The sequence below is a fragment of the Mirounga leonina genome, unplaced genomic scaffold (genome assembly GCF_011800145.1).
Source record: "Mirounga leonina isolate KUSES-001 unplaced genomic scaffold, KU_Mleo_1.0 Mir_154, whole genome shotgun sequence".
NCBI classification, from domain to species: domain Eukaryota; kingdom Metazoa; phylum Chordata; class Mammalia; order Carnivora; family Phocidae; genus Mirounga; species Mirounga leonina.
Window position 1 is genome coordinate 4,417,384 of NW_023270389.1, and position 27,070 is coordinate 4,444,453.

At 61.5% G+C, this 27,070-nt stretch overlaps 2 protein-coding genes across 3 annotated transcripts; both read right to left on the bottom strand.

Moving 5' to 3' along the window:
- Window positions 1-606: 606 nt before the first annotated feature.
- Window positions 607-7,637, bottom strand: TAGLN2 (transgelin 2). 2 transcript variants are annotated; one of them, XM_035009919.1, is made up of 5 exons: window positions 7,553-7,637; window positions 2,598-2,805; window positions 2,044-2,218; window positions 1,675-1,777; window positions 607-1,390 (listed from the first exon to the last, which is right to left on the bottom strand). In XM_035009919.1, exons 2-5 carry the CDS (start codon window positions 2,775-2,777, stop codon window positions 1,249-1,251), a joined length of 600 nt encoding a protein of 199 aa, XP_034865810.1. In that variant the 5' UTR covers window positions 2,778-2,805; window positions 7,553-7,637; the 3' UTR covers window positions 607-1,248. The 2 variants fall into 2 exon arrangements, with proteins under 2 accessions (XP_034865810.1, XP_034865809.1); XM_035009918.1 differs by lacking the exon at window positions 7,553-7,637 and adding an exon at window positions 7,395-7,414.
- Window positions 7,638-9,109: 1,472 nt separating this feature from the next.
- IGSF9 (immunoglobulin superfamily member 9) lies at window positions 9,110-26,492 on the bottom strand. Its single transcript, XM_035009917.1, has 21 exons — window positions 26,436-26,492; window positions 24,208-24,457; window positions 23,809-23,997; window positions 19,636-19,788; window positions 18,815-18,969; window positions 18,440-18,557; window positions 16,084-16,225; window positions 15,841-15,986; window positions 15,599-15,741; window positions 14,458-14,598; window positions 13,834-13,950; window positions 13,505-13,655; window positions 13,176-13,299; window positions 12,757-12,932; window positions 12,204-12,454; window positions 11,949-12,033; window positions 11,674-11,850; window positions 11,397-11,439; window positions 10,224-11,075; window positions 9,844-9,971; window positions 9,110-9,641 (listed from the first exon to the last, which is right to left on the bottom strand). The coding sequence occupies exons 2-21, from the start codon at window positions 24,263-24,265 to the stop codon at window positions 9,460-9,462; spliced, it is 3,531 nt and encodes a 1,176-aa protein (XP_034865808.1). The 5' UTR covers window positions 24,266-24,457; window positions 26,436-26,492; the 3' UTR covers window positions 9,110-9,459.
- Between the last annotated feature and the right edge of the window lie 578 nt (window positions 26,493-27,070).

A 27,070-nucleotide genomic window follows, 5' to 3' on the forward strand; every position in this document is an offset into this window, starting at 1 on the left:
CACCTTGCCCCAGGCCTGCCTGCCTGAGGGGCCTCCCGCCGAGACTGGCCAGGACTCAGGCCAGGGTCAGCAGCCAGGCCCACCCTCCTGCCAAGGCGAAGAAGCTATTCTGGCTGGGCGAGGGGCCCAACCAGGAGCACCAGGTGGGATGCCCAATTCCTAGGCTGGTATGTGGACACTGCCCACATCTCTCCTGCATTACGGCCCCTGGCCCAACGGCAACTATCCTCAACCCAACCTCCCCTCCCTTAAAGCCGGGGAGGGGGCGCCTGGGTGGCTCAGATGGTTAAGCATCTGCCTTTGGCTCAGGTCATGGTCCCAGGGTCCTGGGATCGAGTCCCGCATCGGGCTTCCCACTCCTTGGGAGCCTGCTTCTCCCTCTGTTTCTCTCTGTCTCTCATGAATAAATAAATAAAATTTAAAAATAAATAAATAAATAAATAAAGCCGGGGAGGAAGAGGACAGGGAAGGAACTCGGAAGATGGGTGTGAGGACTGCAGCCTTTCATCTCAAAGCCCTCTCTCCCACACCAGTCACGGTACTGCCCCCCACATTCCTCCCTTCCCAGTGGAGGGCTCACGGCCCCAGACACAGCCAGAGACCATCCAAAAAAGACAGAGAGATTTATTGAAATCAGCAAACTCAGGTTTTTTGAGCCCCAGCCCATGGTGGGCAGCCGTCCCTCCCTGTCCCCTCACCCCCACCCCTTAGCCACAGCAAGGGAAATGGAAAATGGGAAGCTGAGAGAGCCCCTGCCAGGGGCAGGCTGCCTTGATGTGTGGTGAACACAGCCCGGCTGCGGCTGGGGTGGCAGTCGCCACAGGCCTCTCCCTATAAATTAAGTCCTGTGGCCACAGCTAGGGCCGAGGCCTACTTGTGGAAGCGAGGCCAGGAGGCAGGGTCCCTAACCCCCAGCCAGGGAATGGACTGAGGACAGAGCTCAGGGGGAAAAGAAGCCGAAGGGAAAGAGAAGAGGTATGAGGGTGGGGGGTGGCCAGGCCCCCAAATCTTGGTCCCAGGAGGGAAGAGGCCCATTGGTCCAGTTTTGGTGGGTTTAAAGAAGGGAATGTATTAGTAAGCACGGGGGAGAGCCTGCCATCGGACACCCCCAGAGGCCGGCCAGGCCAGGCCCCCACCCTGGCCAAGGGGCGTCTGAGAGCCCCAGGGGATCTCAGGGAATGTCACTGCTAAAAAATATATATATATATTAACCATTCGTGGGAAGGCAGGAACAGGGCTGGGGTGGGATCAGAGGATCTGGCGGGGCATCCCGTAGCCGGTCATGCCGGCCTGGGATGCCCCACGGTTGGTGCCCATCTGCAGCCCAATGACGTTCTTGCCCTCTTGCAGCTGGTTGTCCGAGAAGTTCCGAGGGTTCTCCTTAGACTTCCTGGGTGGAAAGGGAGCGCTGGTGAGGAAGAGGCTGGAGGCTGCCCCAGTACGTGTCTTCCCTGGACGGGGCAAGGCTTCGCTGGGGACTCGGGTGCCAGTGTCCACTCTGCCCTTGAGAGGGCTTGAGCGCTCTCAAGCCACCTCTTCGTGTCTCAAAAGGGACAGTCCCTTGCCATCCCAGGAGAGTTGCGAGGACTCCGGGAGATGAGGGATGGGAAAGTGCTTTGTGCGGGACCATTTGCTTGGGACAGGGACAGGCCTGGGCCGCCCTGCCATACTCACTTAGGAAACCAGTTGGGATCCCCAGAGAAATGTCCATCGTCCCGGGCTACCGCCAGTCCACCCAGGTTCATCAGCGTCCTCTGCACACAGGCCATGTTCTTTCCTGGAAAGGGGGAGGGGGTGTGTTGGCCTCGGCGGCGCTGGGGTCCTGGGAGCCAGGGTCCCACCTCTACCGCTTAGGTCAGCAATTCCCTTTGTCCCCATACCCTCCTCCACCCCACCCCCCAACATGGCCCATTCCTCCAGGAAATACACACACACAACCGCTCTTTGTCCTCAGGGTGCCATAAACCTGCCCCCTCCTCCTGGGCAAGATGGCCCGGCCCGGTCTCTGGTGTTCTGGGTGAGAGTGCCCTGGCCCTGACCCACCTTCCCAGAGGTCCACAGTCTGGAAGATGTCAGTGGTGTTAATGCCATAGCGCTCAGCCGCCTGCAGGAACTGAGAGATCTGCTCCATCTGCTTGAAGGCCATAGTGGAGGCCTGGATCTTCTTCACTGGGGGCTGTCCCTCGGGGTACAGCCCGTTGATGAGCTCGCACAGCACCTGGGTGAGGACAGCAGGTGTGCAGAGGTGAGGCCATGCTGGCCCCGGAGACAGTGAGCCCCCGCGGCTCCTGTCCTACCTGAAGGCAACTCCTACTCCACCTGGAGTGAGCCCCAGGCTCCTTCCTGCCCGAGCCCAGAGTGTTTGCTGGTCCAGTATCACTGCCTAGAACACACCCTCCCGAGCTTCTTTCCTTGGAGCTATTCTTCCTTGTGTCCCCCAGGGCCTCCCCTTTCACTCTGTGAGTTCTCTGCGTGATAGATACCCAGGCTCAGAAGGAAGAAGTAGAACAAGTCCAGGCCCCCCCGGCCCCCCCCCCCAGGCCCCCCAGGCCTCCCACTGCTCCCTGCACTTCCAGTCAGAAGTGCTCAGCTCTCACCGTGCCATCCTTAAGCCAGTTCTGGAAGTTCTCGCGCCCAGGCTGGGGCCGGCCCACATCCTTGCGGCACTGGGTGGTGATCCACTGGATCAGGATCTGCTCCAGGTCTGCATCATACTGTTTCTCAATCTTCTGCTGCACCTCCCGGCTCAGGCCGTAGGCAGGTCCCCTGTTGGCCATTCCCAAGGGCAGTGCTGGCTGTGGGACTCTGGGGAGAGGACGTGGCCAGGCCTGCAGTCAGTACCCTGCAGCTTGCAGGGACACACTCCATATCCCCAGGGCGGGACCCAGAGGTGGGAACCACTGTCAAATGAGGGGACTCTCACCCTGACTCCGGAGCATGGGCTGAAATAACACTGCTCAGAGCTCTGGGGTTAAGGGCCCATGCAGGCCATCTCTGGCTTCCCCCACCCCCACAACAGGCAGACTGTTACTGAGTCCTGCCACTGGACTTCATTTGAATGGCCCCATTACTAGAATGAAATAGAAAACCCACTGGAATAGAATATGGGGTAAATGAGGCCAAGTCTGGGGGTCCAGCCCCTCATTTGGGGTGGTTAGCTTTAGCAAAGGCAAACTGGTCATTCTAACCCCAGCCCTGGGAAGGAGGAGGACTGGGGGACAGGAAGAAAACATGGCTAGGGAAACTTCTTCCGGGAGCTAGAGAACTAGACACACCCACCCTCAGTTAGCCTCTGGGTTTAACTGAGCACCTACTCTCTGTGCTGGGGACTGTGGAAGAGAAGGAAGTTCTTGGTCCTAGAATGCCAACAGAGAGACAAAGAGAGCACCCAGGAAAAGGTAGGTCTTGTCCATGGTGAACACTGTACAAATCTGCAGTCAGACCCTTGGTCATAGAAACGCAGAGAAGAGTGTGGGCAGAAGCACCCTGGAAGGCTTCCTGGAAGAGGAGGTCTGAGTAGGCCCTTAAAAGATTTCAGCAGACAAAAGGAACTTCCCATGAGGAACCAAGCAATCAAAACCAATCCTACTTCCCCTTCTAGAAGCTATGGTGGGCAGAATAATGGTGCCGCCCAAAGGTGTCTACATCCTAAACCCCAGAACCTGTGAATGTTACGTAGCAAAAAACGCCTTTGCAGATGGGACTGAATGAAGGGTCTTGACACAGGGAGAGTATGCTGGATCATCCAAGAGGGCCCAGTGTCCTCACAGCAAGGGGCTTTATAAGCGAGGGAGGGAGGCAGGCAAGTCAGAGCAGGAGAAGCAAGAAGAAAGCAGAGTCAGGGGAGAGCCATGCAGGTGCCTCCAGAGGCTGGAAAAGGCAAGCAAAGGGGTTCTCCCCTACACCCCACAAGAAGGAAGACAGCCCTGCTGAGGATTTTAACCTCTGTTGAGGTCTCTAAACTGCACCATGTGAAATGTGTGTGGCTTTAAGTCACTAAATTTGTACTAATTTGTTACAGCAGGAATAGGGAACTAACCCAGGAGTGTGGGTGATATTTTTAGGGAAACTCTGGAGGGGAGGGAGAGTTGGGGAAACACATGGGAGGATTTAACTTCGTTTGAGAACCTGTGTTGGGAAGAAGTGGGCAGTTTCCAGACCGCCGGCCCAGGGGCAGTCTGTCCCCACTTCCTACCTCATTGCCTACGTCCCACTCCCGGGACCCTGTTGAGCAAGTCCCAAAAATGCTACCCATGCCAGGGAGGAGCCAGGAGCACAGAAGGAACAGGACCTCACTCCCTGTCCCTATCCCCTCTGCAGATGAGCTTCCCTTTCCACTGTGAGATCCAGCTAGCTGTCTGCCGCTCAGACAGGGGGATCCCCCAGAACAGGCACCTATGTGCAAGGACAGGGAGGGGAGACTCCTGCTCCCCACACCTGGCTCCAGGACAGGTCAGACGGTAGGGATGAAGTCACTCTGTCTCACTCTCTCCCACACACCCCAGGTTCCACAATCCTGCCACCCCCTCCATGGGCCTCGGGGCTCAGCAGAGGAGCCAGGCATGGGGCAGAGCCGCCTCAAACCCCTCCTGCTCTCAGCCTTTGGTCTCAGGCCGGTCCCCTCCCCCACACTCCAACAGCGCTGCTCCTTTCTCCGCCAGCTTATCCAGCAGCACATTTCCGGCAGCGATCCTCCCCCTAAATCAGTTATTTTTATACCTCATTAAGACCAGCCCACCCTCACTCCCCCCCAGCCTGAAGGCTGGCCCAGATAAATGTCAGTCTGGGCCTTGACCCACACCACCAGGCACACACACTCTCGGCCGGGGGAGGGCAAGCAGAGAGCAGCCGAGGCCTGCAGAGCAAGGGGGACAAGATTCTCTCCTGCCAGCCCAGCCCCAGCAGCTCAGCCACCACTCGCTCTATCTCAGCCCGGGGCCCGTGACACACAGAGGCATGGCTGGGAGACCTGGGGGGAAAGGGGGAGGACGGGGCGGAAGCCACCAGTAAGCCCCCTTTTCCCAACCCAATGTCCAGACCTCTCTCCTGGAAGCAGCTTCACTAGGGTCCCCTGGGCCTCGGGGCTGTGTCTCCTTGGAGCCAAGTGGCCTAGGGCCAAGGGATCACGATGGCCCAGGGAGAGAAAGGGCAGAAGAATCATTAACCCCGACACCAGGGTCAGTAGGGGAGAGCAGGCCTGAAGCGCCACCCCCGCCCCAGGGGCAGGACAGACTTGGCCTCCCAGCCCCACCTCTGGGCTCCGGGAGGATGCTGGGGGCCCCGCCCCACTCTGGAGCCTGGACACCAATGGCCGTGTCACAGCCTCCAGCTGCAGCATCTCGGCTCCACTTGGGGGCCACTGCCCTGGGGCCCGGAGGTGCCAGAGCTGTGGGGCTGAGCTCCGGGAAGGGGCGGCCCGGCCAGCCTGCCTGCAGGGGTTTCTCCTCCCCGCCCCCTTGGGCAGCCGAGGCTGGTGTGCTGGAGCTGGGGTGGCCCGCCCTAGTGACACCCAGGGGACCTTCCGCAGCCCTCCCTCAAAGGAAGGGAAGAGGGCCAGGTGCCTGCTGGGGTGGGGAGCTGTGTAGGAGATGCCCAGGGCTGGGGATCCGAAGAGAAGACAACAGCCGAACCACTTGGGGGGGCGGGGGTGAGTTACCCAAGCCAGAGCTGCCTGCAGCTGTGGGAACAGCCCTCACCCCACCCACAAGATTACAATGGTCCGGGAAGGGGGAGGGGGAGGGGCCCCCCAGACCCTGGGCAGGACGCTCACCTCGCCCCACCCCACGCAGATGTCAAGGGCAAGGGTCCCCGCTGGGGAGGCTGGGGGCCCGGGGCGTCTCACAGGGGAAGACAAAGAGACTCTCCATTCATTGGGCACAGAGGTCGCAGGGGAACTTCCCAAGTCGGAATCGGGCTTAGGGCTATTCTGAAGGGGCCAGCGGGGGCCCCTGCCCCCAAAGGGAAGCGCAGAGGGGGCAGGCAGGGCAAGGGTGCTGGACACCTGAGACCGAGCCCCTCACCATCACGTCAGCGAGCAGAAGAGAAAGCTGAAGCGGCACAAACAGGAAGCCGCAGGCTTGCGGGAGGAGGGGTGAGGTGGGGCCGTTGCCATGGCTTCTGTGTACCAAACACAGGAACCCGGCAGGGTGGGGGCACCGGGCAGAAACGCGCACTCAACACACACGCACGGTGAGGAGGCTGCGTGCGCCCGGGCCGGAGGCGGCCTCCGGGGAAAAAGCCCCCCCCCCGGCAGTTCCCGGGTGCAGGCAGGTGCGAGGGGTCCCTCCGGGGGCAGCGGCGGAGGCTAAGCTTAGAGGGCGTTTGGAGGCGTGGGAGGTTACAAGTTGGGGGGTAGAGAAGACATGCTCTTTGAACGGACGGTGTGCTCGGAGTCAGAGAGCCCGCTCCCCGAAAATCCTGGAGGGAGAAGGGCTGGGGCGCAGGAAGGATTCGAGGCCAGTCCAGGGCGCAGAGGAGGGCTGGGGCGCTGGAGGCGCGCTGCAGTCCGACAAAGGCTACCGGTTGCCCCCCGCAGGGCCGGGCCCCGCAGCCCCACGCTCCCCGGGCCTCCCCTGCAGTTGTAGGTCTCCCCGCGCGCGGGACGAGGAAGGGGAAATCGGGAGGGGCGCTGGAGGGGGGGAGCTGTCCCTCCGTCCGGTGCTCTGGAGTCAGAACTCGGGAGGGCCCAGCCAAGTCACCGGGCTCCCCGTCCCCGGGACCTCCGCCGCCCGCCACCCCACCCCCCACTCCCGCCACGCTGGCTGCTCCCAGATGCCAGGCTGCCCCGGAACTCCCCGGGCACGGGCTCCAGGAGGCTCCACGGGGCCTGCAGGGCCGGGAGGGCGGCCGTCCACTTCCGGTCCTGCGGGTCCGGCCCCGCCGCCGCGCCTCGCCTCGCCACACCCTGGGCCGTTACAGGCGGATGAGTCACCCACCGCCCGCCGCTGGGGTGACGCAGTGGTCTGGGCAGCCCGCCCGCCCGCAGCCCCCGCCGGCTTTCCCAGCAGCAGGGGGCGCGGGGTGGGGGCCCTCGCGGGCGCGGGGGCAGGATCGCCCGCAAGCAGCCCCCTCCCCACCCCGCCCGCCGGCGCGGGCGGCAGCCCCCGGAGCCCGAGGTCGGGGGCTGTCCTCCCCGGCCCGTGACCCCGACTCGCCAGCGGGTCGGCGGCGGGAAGAGGAACGGACAGGGCGGCCTTGGGGCCGCGGAGCGCGGGCAGCTCCCGCACGTGCTCCTGGGACCGGGAAGTGAGGGTCGCGGGGAAGCTCCGAGGGCGCGCCCGCCTTCCGGGCACGCCAGCCAAGCCCCGACGCCCGCCGCTCCTCTCCCCCGAAGGCCGAGTCCCCCCGCTGCTCGGGACGGACGCCCCGTCCGTGCACCCGCAACCTCGGCTGACCTCATCGCCCAGCAACGCCGGGTCGGGGCTTGGGGACAGGACCCGACAGCACGGGGCGAGCAGAGCTGTCGTCGGACCCTCGCCGCATCCGGGGAGCAAGTCGCCAGCGCTGGCCTCCCGCTTCCTGGGGGCGCGCCCCCCGCCCTCCCCCTGCTCACCGTTGGCGGGCCGGCGCGGCACACTCCTGGCAGGGGCTGCGGGCCGAGTGGCGCGCCCGGCCCGGGCCGGGGGGTTTTCAGCGGGCTCCCGCCTCGGACGGGGCGGACCCGGGGCGGGGCGAGCGCCCAGAGGCTTTAAAGGCGCCACAGCGCGGGAGCGGAGGGCAGAGCTTTGGGGAGGGGGGCGGTGCGCGGGAGCCTGGGCGAAAGGATCTGGGGAGTCCGGGCCTACGCGGGCCACAGTAGTGGTCTCCACCCGTGAGGACCGCGGCCTCCAGCCCAGAGCTCTTAAACTTACGCCTTGGTGGGAAGCGTTTTGCCTGGAAGGTTAGCTCAAGACTATGGTCGTGTTTATGTGGGAAGAGACCTCTTGATGTAAAAAGGGTGGTTAGGTAAAGGGAAGCGCAGGAAGACCCTCCCCGCCCCCCAAGTGACTAGGGTGTACCCCCACGTGCTCCTGCTCTCGCCTTCTTCAGGCCTGGGCAGGAACTCACAGTGAGGTCACTCTTTGCCCAGGGCTCAAGAGGTGTGATCAGCCTTGGGACCCAGGGTTCAGATCTGACTTCTCTCCCCTTAGTCTCCTCCTCCCTGACCTGGCGTCTCTTAATCCTGGAGGGATCAGAAGAGGAGGCCTCAGGAGAGAAGGAGGTGGGCAGTTCTGTGTCTGAGGGTGGAGGGGAGCATAGTTTAGGGGTTGAAGGAGCGCGCCCCTCTTCAGGTTTCTCCTGAGCTGTGCCCCTCGGGTAGAGTCCCTGCCTTCATCAGATAGTGGGGTTCTTCCTGTTTGGTAGAAGCTACCCGTTTAGCTTGGTTTCCAAGGACATCAACCACCAGTGTCCTCCCTCCACCTCGCCATCCCTTCTTCCCCAATCTTATAATCCAGTGCCAAGTGAGTCCCTGGGAGACCAAGTGTTTTCACTCCTCTGTGCCTTCTGCCTGGGGTGCTTTCCCTCTTTTAACCAACTTCTGACCTACCCTACTCCGTACCCGCTGTGTGACCTCTGAACAAATTCCTAAAACCTCTATGCTTTAGTTCCCCAGTCTAGAAAATGGAGCCCGGCATTCTACCTACCTCAGAGTGGTGGAAAATAGCGTGTAAGGAGCTTAAAGTCGTCCCATGAGCACATTCCCAGCGTGGCCCATGCTCCGGGCCCTGAAGCCCGCTGCGCTGCCCTCCGGGAGGAGTTCTTGGCTTTCCGGCGCCGCCGAGAAAGTGGGGGCTCAGCTGCTCGCTATTGCTGTTACTCCCACTCCATGAGGACCCCCCCATAGGTAGCACTGTCCCAGCACATGCTGTAAGCACTCATTGTTGACGCCTTCCTTTGTGCGACCACAATGTGCAACACAAAGCTTTATCACAGAACTTATCACATCACACTGTAACTGTCCCTTTGCCTGCTTCACTGACTAGAAGGAACTTGCCAAGGGCAAAGGCTTGACTTAGTGAACTTTGTTTTCTCAGCATCTAACTCAATGGCTGGTCTTAGTAGCTGACCTCAGTAGGCACTCAATAAATGCTTTCTACAAGGATGTTGAATGAACCTCTGTTCATTCAGGAAGAGTCCCCTCCTTTTTAAGGGTTCAGGGATTTTCCTCCCTCCCTCTCAGATTCAAAGGCAGAAGACACATAGAAACATTTTTCAGACTTTCTTTATTCACCTGTAAAAAACCTCACCCACACCACAAACACCTCACCATCAACACACACACACACACACGGGCAGACCTAAGATCTCTGTTTCAGTCCTGGGCTCTAGGGGCCCAGCAGACATCTCATACCAAGCCCACCCCTGCCCACCATCAGGGGCTGTGCCTGGACACCAAAGGGGGGCAGAAGCAGTGTCCCAGGCCAGAGCTGGGTCTTGTGGGGCCCTCGCGCGCAGGGCCTGTGTGCCTTCACCCAGCCTTCACAGCAGAGTGGCCTGTTCAGGATGGGGGACTGGCTGTCTGTAGACCAGTAACCGGGCCCTAGTGGCATCTCGGCGGCGCCGGAAAGCCAAGAACTCCTCCCGGAGGGCAGCGCAGCGGGCTTCAGGGCCCGGGGCATGGGCCACGCTCGGAAGGCCGCCCTCCTCCAGAGTCTTCACATCTGCAAGGGGAGGGCAGGACAAGGACAGGGAGAGGTCTGAGGGTCATTGGCACCACGAAGCCGCCCAGGCCCAGCCGGTGCAGATGAGGCACAGGAGTGGGAGCAAGCCTAGGGCACGGGGCCCGACTGGGACCAGACGGGAACCAGACGGGCAAGACGTGGAACAGCAAGGCCACACGGCCTCTCTGGAGGGCTCTCACACCTAGCTCTGGCTCAGCTTCAGGTCGGGGGCGAGGGCCAGCCAAGCCCAGGTGCAGAGTCTCCAGCAATTCCATGTCCCCGGGGAACTCTGAGTCCCACTCGTAGTTCTCATCCACAGACGTGTTCCTCCTGTTAAAAGGGACAAATGTCCCGTATTGGGTGGAGGAACTGAAGGTGACCAAAAAAGCCCCAGCCCAGAGTCCCCAAGCTCAGGTGGGACCATGCGTCCCCTGAAGATCCCTGGACCTCAGCAAAAGCTTCTAACAGGAGACAAGTTCTCCTGGTCCCAGGGTGGGAGTGGAGCCCGGAAGGCACAGGGCATTAGGGGAAGTCTGGGCAGGAACTGGAACCTGGGCAGGGATGAGCAGGGACTGTCCTCACCTCTTGCTGACTGTCACCACATGCTCCCTCCGGGGCCACCTCTCAGGGCCACTGGCCCAGCTGCTGGTGTCTCCCGGAGCAGGGCTGAGATAGCTGCCTCCTGCAGAGGGGGCCGTAGAGGGGGGCCGAAGGAACGAGGCGCTGCCCCGCCCGCTGCTCTGGCTGGTGAGGCTGCCCCGAGGGGCAGCAGGGAGAAGGCTTGGCAGCAGCCGGTCCCTCAGCGTCCAGTCAGCCAGTGCTGTGTACAGGGGCTCTGGGGTGGCCCCCGTCACAGCCCCAGGAAGCGCTGCCCGGGGGGACACCGTGTCGGAGTCCAGGGGGTGAAGGAGAGAGGAGGTGGGGCAGGGCCGGGTGTCCATGTAATCTGGGGGTGGAGCAGGAGCGGGCTCCTCGAAAGGGGGCCAGTCCCCATCCACATTCATCTCCCGGAAGAAGGGCAGGCTCAGGTACTGGAGCAAGGGTCCTGGACCAGGCAGAGGGCTAGGTGGGGCTGCGGGAGGGGGCCCCACAGGGCTGATGTCTGCAATGCAGAGGGGCTGGGGCATCCCACTGGGGCTGCTGCTGCAGTCATAGGACCTGGCCTGGTGCTGGGCGGGGGTCCGAGGTTCAGCTCGCTCAGAGCCTGACCTTTCTTGGGGGCTCCCCACGTTGGGTCCCATCACAAAGCGGCCATCTGGTCCCCGGCAAATGGGCTCCAGGGGTAAGGGCCCCCGACTAGGCAGAGGATCTGGAGTGGGGCTGGGGGGGCCAGCAGGCTCCCCCCAGAGCAGACTCTGGCGCAGGCTGGGGACTGGGGAACCCTGGAGCTTCAGCTTCGCCACACTATCGGGGCTGCCCGAGCCCGGAGCAGAGCTGGGGAAGGACAGGAGATCAGGCTCTGTGGCAGGGGGCCAGTCCCCCTCCCAGGAACCAGCATCAGGCCTTGAGAAGTTTGCTGCACAACAGAGCAGAGCCAGGGAGAGTACCCGAGACAAGGACCCACACGGTGGAGAGGTGGAGAAGAGGCAGAGGCAACAGTGGAGAGGCCCCAAGCTGGGGTCTCTGCACTCCCACCCTCACCTCGTTCTCATTCTGTTCCGCCCCTCCCAGCCCACCCCAAGGCACCACCACGGAAGCCGAGATAGTGGGCGCAGAGGGCAGGCAGAAGGAGGCCGAGGAGGTGGAGAGACTTACTGTGGAGCTGACTTCCCAGGCGGAGAGAAGATAAGGGGCGCATCTGTTCGGGCAGGAGAACCAGAGAGGACACCGGCAAAACTCAGGCCCTCCAGGGCCCCAGGCGCTGAGGCTCAGCCATCGCCCGCTGGCAAGCCCTCCCGCCCCGGGGACTGTGCAGGACAGGATGCACCTGGCCGCGCGCAGAGGGGCCTGGGGGTGGGGCCTTCCACCCCCGGTGGGCGGGGCCTGGGGAGGCGGGGCCTCGGGAGGGCGGGGCGCGGCCTCAGGGGCCTACCTTGGCGGAGGCGCTTGCGGCGGCGGCGGGCTGCCCTGCGCCGGTTGGTCAGGCAGGCGGCCAGGATGCTCACGAGGACAGCCACGCCCAGGAAGCAGACCCCGCCCACCACGCCGGCCAGGACCGGCTGGGGCAGGAGGCCCGGCAGCTGTGTGCGCGAGGGGTAGACCTCCAGGCCTGGGCGAGGGGCCACGAGGGGGGAGGGGGTCGGTGCCCGCGACGGTGGGCTTGGAGCCCCCCGTGCCCAGCGCTCTGCCCTCCCGCCCGGTTCTCACCGGAAGTGGAGACGTTGGCCGTATTGCTGGGATCGCTGACATAGCTACCCGCGAGGGCCACAAGGCGGAACTCGTACAGAACGTCCTGGGGGTGGGGGTCCAGGAAGGGGGTCAGGGGCCAGCGCCGCCCACCCCAGCCCCATGCAGAAAGACTGCACTTGGGAGGTTAGGGTGGGAAGCTGAGGTTTGGGGGCCGGAGCTGGGGCCTGGACAGCTGAGAGGAGGAAGCTCCCTGTGCCCGCCTCCCCCACACACCTTGATGAGTCCGGGCACCAGCAGCTGCATTTCCGTGCCTGCCACGGCCTGGTCTAGCACCTCCCAGCCCTGGGAGTCTTGCCGTCCCTCCAGGACATAGCCATCCAGCATCTCAGGGACCAGTTCCGGGGGATCCCAATGCAGGAGCACCCCCCGGGGTGTCCTCACTGCCACCAGGCCTCGGGGAGGTGACAGGGGAGGTGGCATCTCAGTCGGCGGAAGCCTGGGGGCAGCTGGTGTGGTGGGAAGCCCTGAACAGGACAGATAGGCATGATGGAGATAGGGCTCCCAGTGCCCTTCCCCTGTCCCCTGACCATTCCACCACATGCCAGCCCTCCAACCCCTCTCTCACCACCACCCCTGCCCCCACCTCTGTACCCAACCATTCTCCCAGAGCCCCTAAAGACGAATCTGGATCTTGTTCCACAAACTCCTGTGGACCCCAAGGGGCCTGGCACCTCTGACCCCTCCCACCCAGGTCATCCCACATCTGGGTTTTCCCTACCAGTCCTTTCCCACCCTGTCAGCTGCTCTCAGGGCAGAGGTCTCTCACCTTCAGGGGCAGACAAGACGATCTCGCTGAAGGGCCCACTCCCCAGCTTGTTCTGAGCTAGGACACTGAACTGGTACTGGGTATGGGGCTGCAGCCCTGGCACGAGGAGGTAAGCAGCCCCCACAGGCACTGCCAGGGACACCCAGTCATGGTGGGTTCTGTCAGGACGCTTGGCCCTGGAGGACATGAGGAAATGGGGGCATCTCATGAACTAGAAGGGCCAGGAAGGTTTGGAGCCCAGAGATCTGACCTGTCCCCTCCCCTCAGCCTTCTGGGGTCTGAGGACCTGGGCCCTGAACACCTCAGATCCCCTGGAAATAGGGCAGAGTTAGGGCAAGGTTGGGCTGGAGGGGTGGGGGAAAGGGCAGAGGGTCAGATGGAATGGGGGAGGACAGGAATGGCAGGGGCAGGTCACTCACAGTGGGGTATACCAGACACTGAATCTCTGCAGATAGCCACCATCAAAGCCAGGCTCCCAGGAGACATTGGCACCCTTGGGCAAAGGCACCACGGACACATTGGTGACAACATGGGGGCTGGTGCCTGGGAAGGGGGAATTGAGGGAGGGATGATGGTCAGGGCCCTGAGGGAAAGTGAAGAGCTAAGGGGAGTCCCGGGGCCTCTGACCTCTACCTATCATCCCAGCTTCCCTCAACCACTATGCCCACGAGGACCTCCAAAAATCATCCCCCCATCTCCTGTCCCACACGGTTTCCTCTAGCCCCCCGCCGGCCCTCCAGCCACTAACCCAGCACGTAGACATGTGTGGAGGTGGCCACTCGGGCCACAGCGTTGCTGGCAGTGCACTCCCAGCGCCCATGGGCCTCCTTGGTCAGTGGCCGCAGGATGAGGCTACTGTTGCTGTCTACCTGGGCCTGGCCCTGCAGCCCCCGGCCCACCTACAGAACCACTGGTCAGCCCTGAGGACACACGCAGCCACCCCTCACCAAGGGCAGCTCCAGTGTCCTCCCCACCCTGCCCCCGACCGCCCCCTCCTTCCCACAGAATGACCAGGGGCAGGGAGAAGCAGGGGCGTAGTGGGCGTGAACGCAGGCAGAGCAGGATCGGGAGCCTTACCTTGGCCCAAGAGATAGCAGGAGGGGGGTCTCCTTGGGCTGAGCAGGGGATGAGTAGCTCTCGCCCTACTTCTTGGAAATATTCTTCCTTGGGCCGTTCTAGAAAAGCTGGGGGAGCCTGCAAGCCAGATCTGGCATCGGGAGGGGCCTCTCACCCTGCTATCTAAGGACCACACTCCTCTTTCCGGGGGGCTCCGGTCACACGCCGTCTCAGGCCCCATCTCCCTACCTGTAGTCTCTGCTCCCTGGCAGGGCTGAAGGGAAATGGGGGGCTGCACAAGGACTTGGGGGCTGGGAGGCCTCTCTGGGGATGTATAAACCTCCACAGAACTTCCACCCTCCCCTCTGCTACTCACCCCTGCCCCTCCAGAGAGGCCAAGGTTAGTGAGCTGGACCGGCGGGGTATCTTACTTTGGGGATGTGTGTGCCTCCCATCCCACCTCCCAGCACCATCTCTGCAGAAACCTCTGGGACGGCGTCTGGTAGCTACGACTGTGCCCACCGTGGGAAACAGACTCGGAAGCCCCTCCCCACGCTGACTGTCCCACCCCCTGGTCGGCCGGCGTCAGCCAGGGCGCATCCCCAGCCACCTGGCCCAGTGCTGCTGGCCCGGCCACAGCCTCACCTTGAGCAGCACGCGGGTCACCGGGGAGGGCCCTGCGGTGCCGAGACTGTTGTAGGGTGTGCAGGAGTATTCTCCCAGAGCATCCTCATTCCCCAAGGCAATGATCAGTGAGCCCTCCGGGCCCTGGGACCAGCCAGGGAGCTGGAGGGAAGAGGAGAGGAGATGGCCACTAGTCAAAGCAACTGGGCAGGGGCGGGAGAGGGAGAAGAAAGGCGCCTCCCTGCAGAGGACTCCTCCCCCAGGCCTGACCCCTCTCTGAACTCCAGTCCTTCACTTCTCTTTCCGGGGGCGCCCCCTGGAGCTGAGCCCTGGTAGGGAGCTCCTTGCCTGCTGGGGTGTCCCCCACCTGTCTTTCCAGCGCTCCATGATGAAAGTCAGCATCTTCCACGCCAAAGCCCTTCCTTTCCCTATTTCTGTGTTAAGGGCCTCACTGTCCCTACTAACCACAGACTCCTAACTCCCCACTCCCCCATCCAAATGCTCACCAGCTCTGTCCTCTGGGAAGGCGTTTGTCTAGGCGTCAAGCCCGTCCACCCCCATGACCTCCTCACCTCTCCCCTAGACCTTCTCAACAGCCTCTGAACCCCTCTCCCTGCGTCCACTCTGTCCTCCACTCACTGACAGACTCAACTCCTGCTCCAAGCTCCAAAACTATCACACCTCTGCTCAGACAACTGCCTGCACACTTTTTTTTTCTAACGTTCAACAAAAATGTACTGAGTCCTATTGCGGAAGCCCTGGGGGGCACTGGGATTCAAGGACGCGGTGGTAGCCCACGCAGAATGTGTACTCTTTGAAGACAAACAAAGATTGCCTGGGAACGAGGGAATAGTCACTTGGCATCCACAGTGCTCCCTTTTGGCCCCAACCTGCCCCGTGAGCTTTCTCGGTAGCCTCATGTCCCCACAGGCACTGTGACCCCCCCCGCAACTCGACAGAGCGTGTGCGCTGTCCTACCCCTCCAGGCTGTGCCCTCCTTAAGGACGGATGTGGTGCTCCTGCTCTCCGAACAGCCCACACAGCCCCAGGAAGAAGCGTGTCCCTAGTGGCCGACCTGAATTCCACGGAACTAACCCCAGCCCAGCTGTCCTGACCAGAACAGCAATCTATGCCCTTCCTTCCCCCGGCCCGAGGCCCCTACCTTATCCAGTTGTAGGGCCTGCCCGTCCTTGGTCCAGCTGACAAAGAGCAGTGGGGGGTTGGCACGGACTGGGCACCGGATCACCCCCCGCATGCCTATGGGCAGGGGTGTCTCAGGAGGCATTGCTGTCACCTGGGCTGGGTCTGGGGGGGCGGGGGAAGCAGTGGCAGATTGGAGGGCGGGAGCTCAGCCTGGCCCAGGGGAGAGGGAGCAGGCTGGGGAGGGAGCTGGGTCAGGCTTACAGAGCACCGTGAGGTAGGCGGAGGCCGAGGGTGGGCGCAGGAGGCCGTTGCTGGGCACACAGGTGTAGCGGCCCGAGTCATCGGGCTGGGTGGCCTGCAGCCGCAGGCTGCCGTCCACCAGGATCCGCACTCGGGGCTGCAGGCGGCTGTAAAATGGCACATGTGGGCCGGGCTCCAGGCTTGCTCAGCTCGGGGGCTCCTCAAAGGCTGCCTACCAGTCCCCCACCCACCCCAGAGCCCCACCTAATGTGGAATACATTGATGCTGTCCTGGAACCAGCTATAGGTGAGGTTAGTGGGGTACGCCTCAGCCCGGCAGGCCAAGGAAACATCCTGGGAGGCATTGACCGTGCTGTTCTTGGGGGGCACCACGATGACTGGGGGACCTGTGGGGGGAGCACAAGAGGAGAGAGGAGCCTCAGCCCACAGCCCTCCCAGAACCCTGAGGTCACTTCTGCAGTTCTTCCCGGATCTGCCCTTGGAATACAGAAGGGGCTGTTATAGGGCGTCAGGGAGCTGCAACGGGCCCTAACCCTGTAGGTGAGAAAAGTTCCTTCTCTCCCCCAGACCAGCTCCCCTTCCCTCCAGGAACACCACCATTCACCCAGGTTCCCCTGCCTAGAAGCTGTGTGTTCGTGCACCATGCATGCAGTGTGTGTGCATGTGGGGGCGGGGGGGAGGACAGATTCGCCTGCCTAGAAGCTGTGTGTTCGTGCACCATGCATGTAGTGTGTGTGCATGTGCTTGTGTGTGTGTGTGTTGGGGGGGGGGAATCGGTTTTATTCTCTGCTCACTTACCCTTACATCCCTCATCTGTCACATCTGAAGTCACCTCTGTGCGTCCTACCCTACTGCGGATACCCAATACCTTACCCCAAGATACTGCAGCAAGCCCTGACCCCGGCTCCCCCATCTCTGCCACTCCAGTGGCCATTCGTGCAGAAATGCCCCCTTTGGCCACGGGACGCTCCTGCTCAAGAACTCACAACTGCTCCCGGCCTGGCCAACCATTAGAGACTCTTTCAGGTCAGTATGGGCAGCAGGCTCTGTCCTGTGCCAGCCTCATTCTCACTGCCCTGCCTCTGCTCTCCGAACCCCATCCAAAATGCTCTTCCCGCAGAGTCTGGCCAGGCCACACAGTCTCTCCCATCTGCTGCTCCACTGCCCTCACCCCTTCCTGGGCCCCGCTGTGCCAGCATCAGTCCTAAGAGGTAACGATTCGAGCTGGCGTAAGCACGTTGACGCACCATCTCTTTTAATCCTCACCGGCGCCTTCTGTGGGAGGAATTACTGTCTCTCCTTCACAGATGAAGAAATGAAGCCTCAGAGGCCGAGAAGTTTGGAGCGCTGCCCAAGGTCAGCAGGGTAGGCAAGGCTCGTTGGGGCCTTGGGGCCGCCAGCCGACTTCGCCCGCCCCCAGTACCAAGGAGAGCGACACTTGGCTCGGTCCTCCCCGCAGCAGAGTCCAGGCCCTGGGGCTCAGCTTTCCTCAGAAGGACTTGGGCAGGGATTACTAAGTGCTGATCACTGTGCTCGGTTAAATTCTTGTAATAGTCCTAAAATGCAGATCTGAACCTCCTTATATATAGACGAGGAAACTGGGGTCGGGGGGGTCACACACCACACTGCTGGGCGCTAAATATCTACTTGTCCATTCACTGATCCTTTTAAAATTAAGATGCTGTATTTACCCCAAAGATACAAAAGTAGGGATCCGAAGGGGTACGGGCACCCCGATGTTTATAGCAGCAATGTCCACAATAGACAAACTGTGGAAAGAGCCAAGATGTCCTTCGACAGATGAATGGATAAAGAAGATGTGGTATATATATACAATGGAATTATTATGCAGCCATCAAAAGGAATGAGATCTTGCCATTTGCAACGACGTGGATGGAACTGGAGGGTGTTATGCTGAGCGAAATAAGTCAATCAGAGAAAGACATGTATCATATGGCCTCACTGATATGAGGAATTCTTAATCTCAGGAAACAGAGGGTTGCTGGAGTGGGGGGTGGGGTGGGAGGGATGGGGGGATTGGGTGATAGACACTGGGGAGGGTATGTGCTCTGGTAAGCGCTGTGAATTGTGCAAGACTGTTGAATCTCAGATCTGTACCTCTGAAACAAATAATGCAATATATGTTAAGAAAAAAAGAAGAAGAAGAAGGTAGCGGGAGGGGAAGAATGAAGCGGGGGAAATTGGAGGGGTAGACGAACCATGAGAGACGATGGACTCTGAAAAACAAACTGAGGGTTCTAGCGGGGAGGGGGGTGGGAGGATGGGTTAGCCTGGTGGTGGGTATTGAGGAGGGCACATTCTGCATGGAGCACTGGGTGTTATGCACAAACAATGAATCATGGAACACTTCATCTAAAACTAATGATGTAATGTGTGGGGATTAACATAAGAATAAAAAATAAACAAATAAATAAAATAACAAAAAAAAAAAATTAAGATGCTGGGTTTGGAGCGCCAGCCTGCATTGGGAGCCCCCTCTGTCTCCACACACCCGTCCCCACTCCTGCTGTGTGCACCCCCCCAGCCACAGGTCACACAGGTCACAGGCCCGGTTCCCAGCCCTCCCCACCGGACAGCACCTAGCACCAGCAGCTGGGTGGCGTGGGAGGCGCTGCCCTCGGTGCTGGAGGCTTGGCAGGTGTAGACTCCGGAGCTGCCTCGCTCCACCCGTCGGATCCACAGCGTCCCATTCTGCACCTAGGGTAGGAGGGGATGAGGAAGGTCCCACGGGCCTCCCCTCCCCTCCCGCCCCTTCCCTCGGGCGGCCTCAGACCCTGCACTCCCGAGGCTGACCGGCAGAGGGAGGCAGCACGCCAGGCCCAGGAAGCCAGTGCAAAGCCAGTCTCCCAGCATGGCCTTTGCCCCTGTCCTCTAGCCACCACCCCCAACCCCGCCCCCAGGCCTCCACCTGCCCCTCACACTCTAACTACTCCCCTGCCTAGCCCAGGACTCACCTGCACCTGACCCTGGCCTTGGCCAAGGTCCTGTCCTCGGAGCTTCCAAGTCACACGCGGCTGTGGGCTGCCGTGGGCCACACAACGCAGGGTCACAGCCTCCAGTTCCCGAACTTCCAGCACCTGGGGAGGCGTCTCCAGGAATTGAGGGGGTGCTGCAGAGAGAGAGGCATCAGGGGGTGCCAGATATCAGTCCAAAGAGCAGGGTCCGAGGGCCAAGGCGGCAGGTCAGCCCGTCAGCCCAGGGCCACCCTGCTGCACTCGGGGCCAAGCGAGGAACGCGCCAGCCCATCTCTGCACAGGCCTGTAGAGTTGGCAACGGGAGCTGCACACGGGCCGGGGGCTGGGCGGGGGCAGCTAGTGGCCTCTGGCACCGCTCTGGGAGACTCTGCTTTGCCCCGATCCGTGGCATGATCCAGTCTCCACAAGGAAATGGGAATGATCAGGACACCCCTTCCTTCTTAGGGCTGAGAGAGAATTCATGAGGTACTGGGTTAAAAGGTGTTTTGAAAAAACAACATGCTGTGTATATCAGTGAGCTATGTCTCAGTCCAGGCCCAACAGCCCCCGTCCCGTTCCCCTCTCCTGGCCAGAGAGGCAGGAACAGGGAAGACGGGAACAGAGCCTAGCAGGCAGCTGGGACTTAGACTGAAGAACTGGAAGGGCCGGCGTGGGGGTGGGAGGGGTAAGATGCAGACAGCAAGCCAGCAAACAAGGGGTGTCAGCAAGAGTGGGGCATGGGAACCACACCCCACCCCCAGGCACAGGTCCCCATCATGCTGCTCTCCTCCCTTCTCCACCACCTGCTCCCAGCTTCATACAATTAACTGTGAGGTGCACCCAGGAGCCGTTAGCCGAGTCGTCCTCGGGGCTGTGCTGGTCCAGGAAGAGCACTCGGCACTCATACCAGCCCTGGTCTTCCGCTCGGAGCCCCTCGATCTGGAGAGATGCCCCCTTCTGCAGCCGGATTCGCCCTGGGAGAGGAGCCCCAAGGCCCTGGTCACGCTGGTTATTCTCAGAGCTCAAGAACAGGCCCAGTCTCCTCCAGTTACCCTGATCAAGTGGGGCCTGGCCCAGAGAGACACAGTGGGGTTGGGGTCACTGAGGGCAGATCCCTCCATTCAGCCCGGGTCACCTCTGCCTTTCAGCAGCTGGGACCCAGTTTAGGCAAAGAAAAACCCAGAGTGGCAGCAGGTGGGCGAGACACTCCACTGAACCGCAGGGGGTGTCAAGGGCTTGGGGTAGGGGGGTTTAAGAGCCATACTTCGTCTCCCCGTGATTCTTACAGGACCTGCCCCACCCCACGACTCTTTATAGGGGCAAGGTCTGGCGCCCAGAGTACTCCTCCTGCCAGAGGACAGTCCCTGGAAACCTCAGCAGTGTTTGGGGCCCTGAGCAGGGACCCAGACCTCGCCTCCTAAAGCCCCTAATCCGTCGGGGCTATTATCAACGGCCTAAGCGCCTTAGGGTGGCCAGAGTCCAGCCCAGCCAGGCAGCAAGGTCAGCAGCCTCCTCACCCCATCCCCTCACGCCCCAGGGCACCCAGGCCCCGGCTGGCTGGCCACGTGGAGCTTCACAAAGACACACAGCCCAGCACAGGCAGACACACATGTCCACCCTCAGTCAGCATCCGGCACACCACCAGGCTCAGACGGAGGCCGCCCCCACAAATCCCTCAGCACACTCCCCACACCACTTCGGGTGTCCCTGGCAGGGCGGCCTAGTGACAGAGGCCCGCACTCGGGAGCCAGAGAGACTCCCTTGGACAAGTTAGCCAGCTTCACTTTCATCTGTAAGAGAGGGAAGGCAAATCTGGGCGGGCTGGAGCTCAGGGAACACGGGCCTCAGCAGGTGCTCACATATTGTTGAGCAAACACATGAGCACAACATTTGAAATCAGAAGCTGGACTCGAGCTTGACCCTGCCCCTTGCCTGGTAACACATCCTCTCCTTTGCCCCCAGCAGTGGCCAGCTCCATGAGGCACCAAGCTGCCCTACCAGAACCCTGGGACCGCCTAGACTCCTACCCGTTACCTCCCACACCTATGTGTTCAGTAAATCTTCAAAATTCTGCCTCCTCAATATCTGTTTCTTCTCCAGCATCCTCACCTTAGTGTGGTCCTATAGCACCTCTCCCCTGAGTTACTCCACAGCTCGCTAGGTTGTCTCCCTGCCTTGAGCCTACCTTCTGTTACTTCTGTTACAAGCATCAGTCCACCACACCTTGACCTTTGATGCGGACGGATGAGATTTTCTAAATCTTTGGGGTTACACAAAACCACTGCAGCTCTAAGCCAAGTCCCTTCCACGTGCCCACACCAACCGTCCAGACAGAGGCCCTAATCGGCCCTTCCTAATACTAGAAATTCTGACGCTGTGTGTCCAAAATATAATCGAAGCCTGCAGTGCTCCTAGTGCTGTCAGGGAGGAGGAGGAGAATGATCCCATTCAGGCTGGCCTGGTGACCTTAGGCAAGTGACTTTCTTCTTCCAAGGATGAGGTCCAGGGGTGTAGATTCTCCAGAATGGGTGTGGACTAGGTACCTCAAGGGCTAGGTGTTGAAATCCCCACCCAGGAGATAAGCCTAGACTTTGCAGGTAAATATTTAACATAATCACACTCCTCTGCCCCGCTTCGGGATTCCTCCGTCACCCTAATCGGCCTGGCCACAGAGCCCTGCAGAGCCCAGCATATGACCTCTCCAAAGTGCCATAAGATAGCAACTTTTCACGATGGCGACCCTCACGTTCTACAGGGCAGGAAGGAGAGAGAAGGGAGACTGAGCACTGAACCTGGACCACGGGCATTAAGTACCAGCACCATATTTAATCCTCCCAAGATTTCATTTAGAGGAAAGGACCCGCAGGGCCAGAGCCTGGTGGGCTCCAGACCTCCCTCAGGCAGGGGTGTGTAAAGAGAGCAGGAGACCCAGACTCTGCTCTCAAGCTCTCGGAAGGCAGAGAACCCACACTCACATACATGTACAGTTCACATACACACAGTTCAGGAAATGGTGCTTGCCGTGTCCAGATATTCCAAGAACCACCGAGCGAGAGGAATACTGAGGGCTTCCAGGGACCACGGGAGGGTAGCAAGGGGAGATGACTGGAGAGAGCTGGGGTTCTGAACAGAACAGAAAGTTGTGTGCTTTGAACCACACAACTCAGGGCAGAGAGAAAACCCATGACTTTCTGCCACGCGGGCTACCTTCAAACTCCCGAGAAAGACAGCATGAAAGTCAAAGACCAAAGACCAAAGACCAAAGCCGGCGCCTGGATTAGAAGAGCAGGTCCCACCCGGGGAGGTGGTGTAAGTAAGCCAAGACCGCCATCCCTCTGGGCTCTGGGGCCACGGAGGCACCCCGTGTGGGCTCTGTGCCGGGGGACTGATAGACGGTCGCAGCCTTCCTCCCGGATGCTCTCTCAGCCTGTCCATACCGCTCTTTCCCACTCTGTGCTAGTCTGTAAATCCCGGCTCCTCCACCAGATGGATTCTGGAGTCCTCAAAGATGGGAAGCTTTGGTCACAGGCGCGGTCCCTCCCACATTCTAGGCCACAGGCCTCACACACAGGTCGGGTCCGGGACCATCTCTCCTTCGCTTGCCCAGAGGGCTTATGACAGGACAGCATTGTCCTTAGCAACCTCCACCTCCTGTTGCCTAGCAACCGCAGTTCCCGTCCCCTACACAAAGGCTGAGAGGCCCCTTCCACACTGGGAGGCAGCAAGAGAGTTAATGGGCGCGGGCGGGGGGCGGGGGTGCCTCCCCCCGGGGCCCTGACTCCCCAGACTAGCGCTGGCCAGACCAGGAGCTCCAGACTGGGGGCAGGGGTGGACCCAAAGGGCAGGGTAGGAAGAGCCCCAGGGGTGACTGCTCACAGCCCTTGCAGCTCCAAGGAGCAAGAGAGAGAAGGGAAACCCTCCGGTCACAAAGTTCCCAGCCACCCAGTGGCTTGTCGGCGGGAGGAATCCCAAGCCAGGACGGAGGGTAGAGAGACAGTTTCACATACCCCAGGAAAAGCCCTCTCCCTCCACCGCCCCACCTGCACCTGCTCCGTCCTCACGTCCTCAGGCAGGGAACATTCTGTAGTGGCCCAGCCTCCGCCCCAGGACCCAAACTCCTCCGGGCCAGCCTGCAGAGGCAGGGAGGGAGGGCTGGTGGGCACAGCTGTTTTTCCCCCACTGTCCTAATTGGGGCCTGCTTTCATCAGCTCTCACAGGGCCTGTGTAGACACATACGCTCCCACCAGGCTGTTTGCCAACAACTGCCCCCAGTTTGAAAATAAACTCTTCCTTTGGCAGCACCTGCCTGAGCTCAGCCTGCCTCTCAGGAAGAGCTCAGCCAATCCTAGGGCTGCTCTCAGGATTCAAACTCAAGAGGGAAAAGGTGGGGGTCTCCTCCCCCACCAACGTTGCCCAGGTGGCCTTTCCCGGGTGTCTCTCAGAAGAAGAAGGCACAAAGACTGTCTTGCGCAGGAGCCCCAGCCCCCACCTTGGGCCCTCCCACACACTGCCCTCTGAGGCCTGCAGAAAACCTGCTTAGATTAAGGATCCATCTGGGATTAGGAGGAAACCAAGCCCTCTGAGGGAGCCAGCCAGCGGGGGCGCAGAAGGCATAGAAGGCGGCCCCTCGGAGGCCTATACACTAGTTTAAATCCGGACAGGAGCCACCTGCAGCAGGAACCCAGCCTGGCCCCATCCATTCCCTGATCTTCAGGGAAACTGGCCCTCACCAACCCCCGCCTCCCCACGCACATGCTCTTCTGTACTCAGACCAGACTGAGCCCCCACTGGAGAAGCAGATGGGTCACAGACCCACCCACCCTGCCGCCCATCAGCCCACTCCCGAGAGGCCTAGAACCTCCCAACTGGCATTTGAGACAGTGGGGGGGGGGGAAGCAGAGCAGTAAAGAAGAGGTCTTGCCCTCCACCCCCAGCCCACCTTCTTTGGTGCGTTGGTAGCACCTCCCAACCTCCCACCTGAGGACAAGTCTTACCCACGTAATCAGGGTCGATGCGGGGAGAGTAGAGGCCGAACTGGATGAAGATCGGAAGCAGGAATCCAAAGCGCAGCCACTCGATGACATGCAGGGGGGGCCGGCCAGCCGGGGGCAGCAGGTCACAGCCCAGCACCGCACTCTCGCCAGCCTGGCCCACCACTGACACGGCCTCAGGCTTCCCTCGACCTGCAGGGTGGGGCCGACAGCAGGGACCCCAGTCAGGGCTGGGAGAGGACGCTCCTCGCTGGCTCTGAGGGCTCCCCAGGACTTTGTGAAGCGACTGAGAGAATCCTCCACTTCTCCAGAACTAGCCCTATTCCCCCTCTACCCCTCCTGGGGAATGTCCCCCATTCCAAGGCCAGCGGGGAGCTCCTGAGCCCAGGGAGTCCGGCTCACCGTCAGCCCCCTGGCTGATGATCAGGCTGAGGATGACCACACTGAGGCACCAAACCATAGCCCAGCTGCCTGCTCGCCCGGCCCCTCCTATCCACGGGGGCCCAGATGGAGGGGCCCGGGGGTGTCCACAGCCCAGCAAGCCCCACAAAGCCTTCTGATCGGTGGCAGGTTTCAGCTCTCACTCTTCTGGACGATTAGGACTTGGCTCACATAACACCTGATGAAGCCGCTCCCTGGAGCACCACCAGATCTAAATGCAAAATGCAAGGCAACGTACAGAGTTGGCCAATACCTGGGACCAGAAGACACCCCACAGTTACAGAAAGGCCAGGAGAAGAGCAAAGGAAGAGAGAGAAGAGCAGATAAGTAGGGGAGGTGCACAGAGACTAGAGATCCTGCCAGCCTAGGGAATAAGGGCCCCCCAGGGCCAGGGTGGGAGCGCTGGAAGAGCCCGGGAGCACTGGGTGGGGAGACCTGACAGGTGAGGACATGGGGAGGGTGGGGCAGAGGAGGAGGAAGATCTTAAGAAAGGCAGAGGAACTCCAGGGAAACTCGGGGTTACTTAAGTGCTCAGAAAGCTGAGCTGGGATGGAACTGGGGTTCCTATCCACTTGGAAAAAGATGTGTCAGGAAAATGGGAGATGAAGAGGCCCCGTGGCTCAGCCTCTGTGCTCCTTCCTTAGTCCTGCTGCTAATAACAAGATTGCAAGGTAGAATGGGTACCAGCGCCTCCACCCCACAGTGACAAATAAGGACCCCAAGGATCCCAGACAGGCTTGCTCAGGGGCACCGAGCCAGTGAAGGGCAAAGCCTGGATCAGAACCCCCACAAAGCGGCCCCCAGGGAACCCACACGCACAATTCCTTGCCCATTTCCCCAGCCACTGTGAACCCTGGAAGCTGGAAACCTTGCCTCTCTTTCTCCACTCAGGCTCTCAATACTGCTCGGGCAGTAAGTGAGTCAGGCACTGGGAGGAGAGGGGCGGCCTCCCCAACCCGCTGGAAAGCAACCCCCACCCCCAGCATCCTCCAGGTCTGGGCAGGTCCATGGGCAGGCGGCTGGTACTACTTTTCCTTCATGATGCTGCCAGGCAGCCCTCCACCATGACCCAGGTGCCTCACCCCAGGGCTTCCCATTCACTGTCCTCCAGTGACCTGGGGGCCCAGGGTTTGCCAGACTTTCCCTTCCCCAACCCTAGAGGCAAGACTCAGAAGCCAAAAAGCCTGCGAGTCCCTAGGGTGTACAGAGTAAGCCCTGGGGCACGGATGGTAGGAACCCTGGCTGCTCCAGCCCCAGAGCATCTAGGGTAATCACAGTGGGCTGGGGGCAGGGGTGCGGCTGCCTTGGGTGGGCCCCACAAACCCAACTGGACTTTGCTCTGTGGTCTCCACCCCACTCCAGATCTCCCAGTTCTGGATCGGCCATAAACCATCCTCCAAGTCCCTCAGCCTGACCCCGGCTTCTACTTGGGGGCCCCGGGTATGGAGCTGACAACTCACCAGCAAACATTCCCCCTTGCTTCCCTCTGCCCCCAGCCAGCTCTCCCATTCTTCCCTGACATCATTTTCCAAGTGGATAGGAACCCCAGCTCCCTCCCGGGTTTCCCCCGAATTCCTCTGCTTTTCCTACATCTTCCTACTCCTCTGCCCACACCCCCCACCATGTCCTCACCTGTCGGGTCTCCCCGGCAAGGGCTCCGATTCCAGCTACCCCTACTTCTCACAGTCCCCCCCAAATTCCCAGTTTCCACCCCTGATCTCCAACTGCACCAGGTCCTCCGCGCTTCAAGGAACTCCCTTCCTGTCTCCTCCAGAATCCCCATCCTCCCCCTTCTCCCATCCCCTTCCCCGGAATCTCCCTCCCAAAATTCTCCGGCCTCAGCCCACAGTACCCCTCTGATGCCCCACCCCAATTCCCTGCTCCGGACCCCTGAACTCTCCCTCCCGGAACCCCCCAGGACCCACCCCCTGCACAGACGCGCGCGCGCGCGGACACACACACACACACACACACACGCGCGCATGCACGCGCACGCGTTACCTCCAGACGCCGCCGGGTCTCGGGGAACCCCCCACCACCCGCCCACCAGAAATCCCACTTCACTCCCCAGAACTCGAGTTCCGCTCCCCAAAGAATCCCACGGTGCCCCAGCCCCCGCCGGCTCCGCGCCCCCGGGACTCCGAGCCCCGCCGCCGCCGGCCCTGCCCCCGGAGCGCCCCCGCCCTCACCTGCCCGGCGCCGCGCGGCCCGGCTCCCGCAGCCACACAATAGGGGGCGGGCCCGCCTCCCGCCCGGCGCCCCAGCGCCCGCGTCGCCCTGGAGACCGCCGCGCCCCGCCCGCGCCGAGGGGGCCGGCCAGCGGGCGGGGCGGCCGCGACCCCCGAGCGGCCTGGGAGTTGTAGTTTCGGGAGGGCGGGACGCTTGGCCGCGGGCTCGGGTCGCCCCCTGGCGGAGCTCCGTGCGTCGGGCGCAGCCGGGGCTGCGGCCGCGCAGGACCCGGGCCCCGTCCCGGGCCAGCCGCCCGCGCTCCGCCGCGGAGAGCCGCGGGGCCCACCGCCGAGCCGGGGCCGGAGCGCCCGGCCGGCAACAGGACCCCCCGGGGATCCGCGCAGCTCCAGGGCCCCGGGCTCGCCTGCCCCGCCGCCCCCACCCGCTTCTGCCGCAGCCCGACTGGAAATACCTGTCCGCGCTGGCGAGCTCCCAGGTCCTGCCCCGGCGCCTCCCACAGGGGGCCGAGGGGGCCGCGCGCCCGGGCCGAGGCTGCCAGGTCGCCCCGCGCAGCTCCCAGCGCCAGCGACCCAGCGAGACAGGCCCAGGGGGCCAGGACGAGAGGCCTCCTGACGCGGGGCCTGGAAAGATCGCC

Bases quoted from the DNA above. Each gene is read 5' to 3' on its own strand.
- TAGLN2 (XM_035009918.1), bottom strand. The intron at 2,219-2,597 runs GTGAGAGCTGAG...GTCCTCACCCAG, and splicing joins ACTGGCTTAAGGATGGCACG to GTGCTGTGCGAGCTCATCAA. The intron at 1,391-1,674 runs GTGAGTATGGCA...CTTTCCACCCAG, and splicing joins GATCCCAACTGGTTTCCTAA to GAAGTCTAAGGAGAACCCTC.
- IGSF9 (XM_035009917.1), bottom strand. From the start codon at position 24,265: ATGGTTTGGTGCCTCAGTGTGGTCATCCTCAGCCTGATCATCAGCCAG. The intron at 16,226-18,439 runs GTGCTGTCCGGT...CTCCCCCCACAG, and splicing joins CACCCAGCTGCTGGTGCTAG to GTCCCCCAGTCATCGTGGTG. The intron at 12,034-12,203 runs GTGTGTGGGGGA...CCCCACCCCCAG, and splicing joins TGGTGCCCGGACTCATCAAG to GACGTTCTGTACGAGTTCCG.